Source organism: Tenrec ecaudatus, chromosome 1 (genome assembly GCF_050624435.1).
Source record: "Tenrec ecaudatus isolate mTenEca1 chromosome 1, mTenEca1.hap1, whole genome shotgun sequence".
NCBI classification, from domain to species: Eukaryota; Metazoa; Chordata; class Mammalia; order Afrosoricida; family Tenrecidae; genus Tenrec; species Tenrec ecaudatus.
The window spans coordinates 168281525-168284931 of NC_134530.1; the positions used below are offsets into that span (position 1 = coordinate 168281525).

General features: G+C 43.5%; 1 protein-coding gene across 1 annotated transcript; it reads left to right on the forward strand.

The window, feature by feature from the left end:
- The first annotated feature begins 1942 nt into the window (after positions 1-1942).
- LOC142437115 (olfactory receptor 10K1-like) lies at positions 1943-2884 on the forward strand. Its single transcript, XM_075540406.1, has one exon. It carries the CDS (start codon positions 1943-1945, stop codon positions 2882-2884), a length of 942 nt encoding a protein of 313 aa, XP_075396521.1.
- Positions 2885-3407: the final 523 nt, after the last annotated feature.

A 3407-nucleotide genomic window follows, 5' to 3' on the forward strand; every position in this document is an offset into this window, starting at 1 on the left:
GAAATATAAATTCTTTCTTTCAGAATCAGGTATTAAGTAGGGACATTTAAAAGTTTCTTAATTCTATGAGCTGTGTAAAAGATACACATAATACATATTAAAGTAAGACATTCCTGGTATATACTTCCTTTGTATTTGCATTTAGTAGTCATTTCTTTAAGTAGCCCAAGTGGTGCAAGTGGATGGTAATTGGCTGCTAACCAAAGAACTGGTAGTTTGACCTGACCGTGGGGGTCTGCAGACTCTACAAAGTACAGCCACGAGAACTCTATGGAGCATCTCTCCTCTGGAGCATAAATCACCCTCATGGGTAGGTGCTGACTAAAAGGCAACTAAGAATGATAAAAAATGCAGTATTCTCTTCATACTGAATAGAAATTTTCCATTATAATTAATCATTTACAAAGCAAATTATATAAAGTTACTAGCAATAAATCCAGTAAATTAATAATTATACCTGCTAAATTTAATCAGCAGCTAATATGATAACGGACAAGAATTATTATCTGCAAATTCTAGGGACAGGCAAAACTGACATTTCCCAGTAGGAGATGTGAACAATTCCTCCACAGGAAGTGACGCCACCCCCACGAAGTGTGTCAGGAAATGGTGAGTCTATGGCTGCATGTCGGGGGATTTCGCCTCCACACAGACTTTCTTTAGACCAGATTAGACAGTTAAACAAGGATCCATGAAAAACATTATCTGACTTTAGGCCTAACGAAGAACTTTAGAAATGATCTCTACTGTAAGCATGCTTAAAGACTCGCTGGGGAAAAAGTCCTGCCAGTTCTATTTTTATGAAGTGTGTGGCCGAGAAAACCCTCTGAGCCAGGATCTACTGAACGGCACCCTACAGCAACTACAGAAACAACCACAGTTTGCACAGTATGTTTATTAGCAAAATGTTCAAAAGCAGTTGCTTAGTTCTAACCATACATAAGCGGTTAAAGAATGAGTTTATGGGAGGAGAATGAGACCTGGTCCAGCTGTCACTTGTCTCTTCTCTCTCTTCATGGCCAACTCTCAGCCATTTTGAAACATGATTTCTCAGAGCATCTCCTGGACTCCAACTCAGAATATGAAGTGTGTGTTGTTAAATGCCACAAACCTTAAAAAGTCTCTTTCTTCAATTCTGGCAGCTACTTTTCCCTGGAAAGATCTGTCCTTTTACACCTATTTTACCTCTGGTCTACCTTTGCCTCAGTGCTTGTGTTTCTAGAACCTTCACTAATATGCCGATTTTTCTCTTCTCGGTCTGTCAGAGCATCCTTCTCAACCCTCTGCCCAGAGATCATTTCCCTGTTCCTCTCCCTTGTCCTTTTGTGGTTGGAGATGGTGAAGTCCACCTGTGTGTTTCTGAACACAACACATTCTTTTATTCTGCATTACGACCAGGAGCAGATTTGTAGCACTAAGCACAGTTTTTACCTTTTGAAGACTGTATTCTTGGGCTTGCAGTAAAACATGAAAACACAATAAGCAATGGATAAGAGACACAGAGAAACGATTAGACAATCCTAGAATCATTGGCTGGGGAGATCATGTTTGCAGTCGTACAGAAAGCCTAGAATTCTCATGCCATCAAGCTGGTTCCAAATCATATCGATCTTATCGGACTGAGGAGACCTGCCCCAGTGGGATTTGGAAGCTTCCTAGGGATACAAAGCCTCATTTTCTTCCCTCAGACTGGCTGCTGGTTTTGTACTGCTGGCTTTTCGTGAGGAGCCTAACTTGTAAACACAGTGGTCAATTATTTTGTTGCACAATTAACATTAATTTTTCTGTTACCAGGCATTTTCAGAAGGACTGTCGGAGTTCCTTGAACGTCTGAAATGCCCCAGCCCTGCAGATTCTGTGCGGAATTTCTCACGCAGTGCCACGCTTCTCCATGGACCCTCGCCTCTAGGTTTGCCTCGGATGCTTCCTAGCCATACTGTCCATGGAGGGGATCAACGAGACAGCCATGACAGAGTTTGTCTTCCTGGGCTTCTCGTCACTGGCTGAGTTGCAGCGGCTGCTTTTCGTTGTCTTCCTGCTCCTCTACCTCTTTACTCTGGGTACCAATGCCACCATCGTTTCCACCATCGTGCTCGACAGGGCCCTCCACAGCCCCATGTACTTCTTCCTCGCCGTCCTCTCCTGCTCTGAGACCAGCTACACGTTCGTCATTGTGCCCAAGATGCTGGTTGACCTGCTTGCCCAGAGGAAGACCATCTCCTTCCTGGGCTGTGCCATCCAGATGTTTTCTTTCCTCTTCCTTGGCGCATCTCACTCCTTCCTGCTGGCAGCCATGGGCTATGATCGCTACGTGGCCATCTGTAACCCACTGCGCTACACAGTGGTCATGGGGCACGGGGTGTGTGTGGGACTAGTGGGTGTTGCCTGTGCCTGTGGCTTCACTGTCTCCCTGGTCACAACATCCCTGGTATTTCACCTGCCTTTCCGTTCCTCCAACCAACTGCATCACTTCTTCTGTGACATCTCCCCGGTTCTCAAGCTGGCATCTCACCGCTCCCGACTGAGCCAGATGGTCATATTCATGCTTGGTGTGTTTGTCCTGGTTATTCCACTGCTACTCATCCTGGTCTCATACATTCGCATAATTTTTGCCATTCTGAAAATCACGTCCTCTGTGGGAAGATATAAGGCCTTCTCTACCTGTGCCTCCCATCTCATTGTGGTCATTGTTCACTATGGTGCTGCCTCTTTTATCTACTTAAGACCCAAGTCCAATTACTCTTCAAGCCAAGACACTCTGATATCGGTTTCTTATATCATCCTCACTCCAGTGTTCAATCCAATGATTTATAGTCTCCGAAATAAGGAGTTCAAGTCAGCACTTCGAAGAACAATGGGTCAGATATTATTTCATGTTAATTAAGGAGTCAATTGTGACTATTTAGTTAACAGTTTCCCTCTTCTGTTCCTAGCAAAATGTGGACCTTCACAAGCTTTCTCATTTATGTTTTCAAGTGCACTGGACACAAGGCCATTTTTGCATAAGTGCAAGAAGGCTCACAGAAGACACTTTGCCGTTGTGCTATTGCTAGCACTTTCTCTAACTTGGTTTGTAGACGTGAGAAGGGATTCCTCAGTTTCTGAAACAGATTTCATTGTCGCTTACTGCTTTACATGTTAGTGTTCCAAAAGCTAACAATTCATATGACAGCATGTAGTTACTCAAGTTGGCTAGTTACATGGACCAGAAACAGAAAATCTATATATCTTTACCTTCCCTATTTTCAGTTCTTTTCCTGAAGACAGCAGGAAACAATGTTCCCACCCATCGTATAGCAAACCTTGGTGTCCTGCCTCCACCTTCTCAATCTGTGTTTTAAAATAGCTTTGACCATCTGACTTTACTTACTTTGGTGCTGTTCTTTCTTTGGCTATGATCATAACCT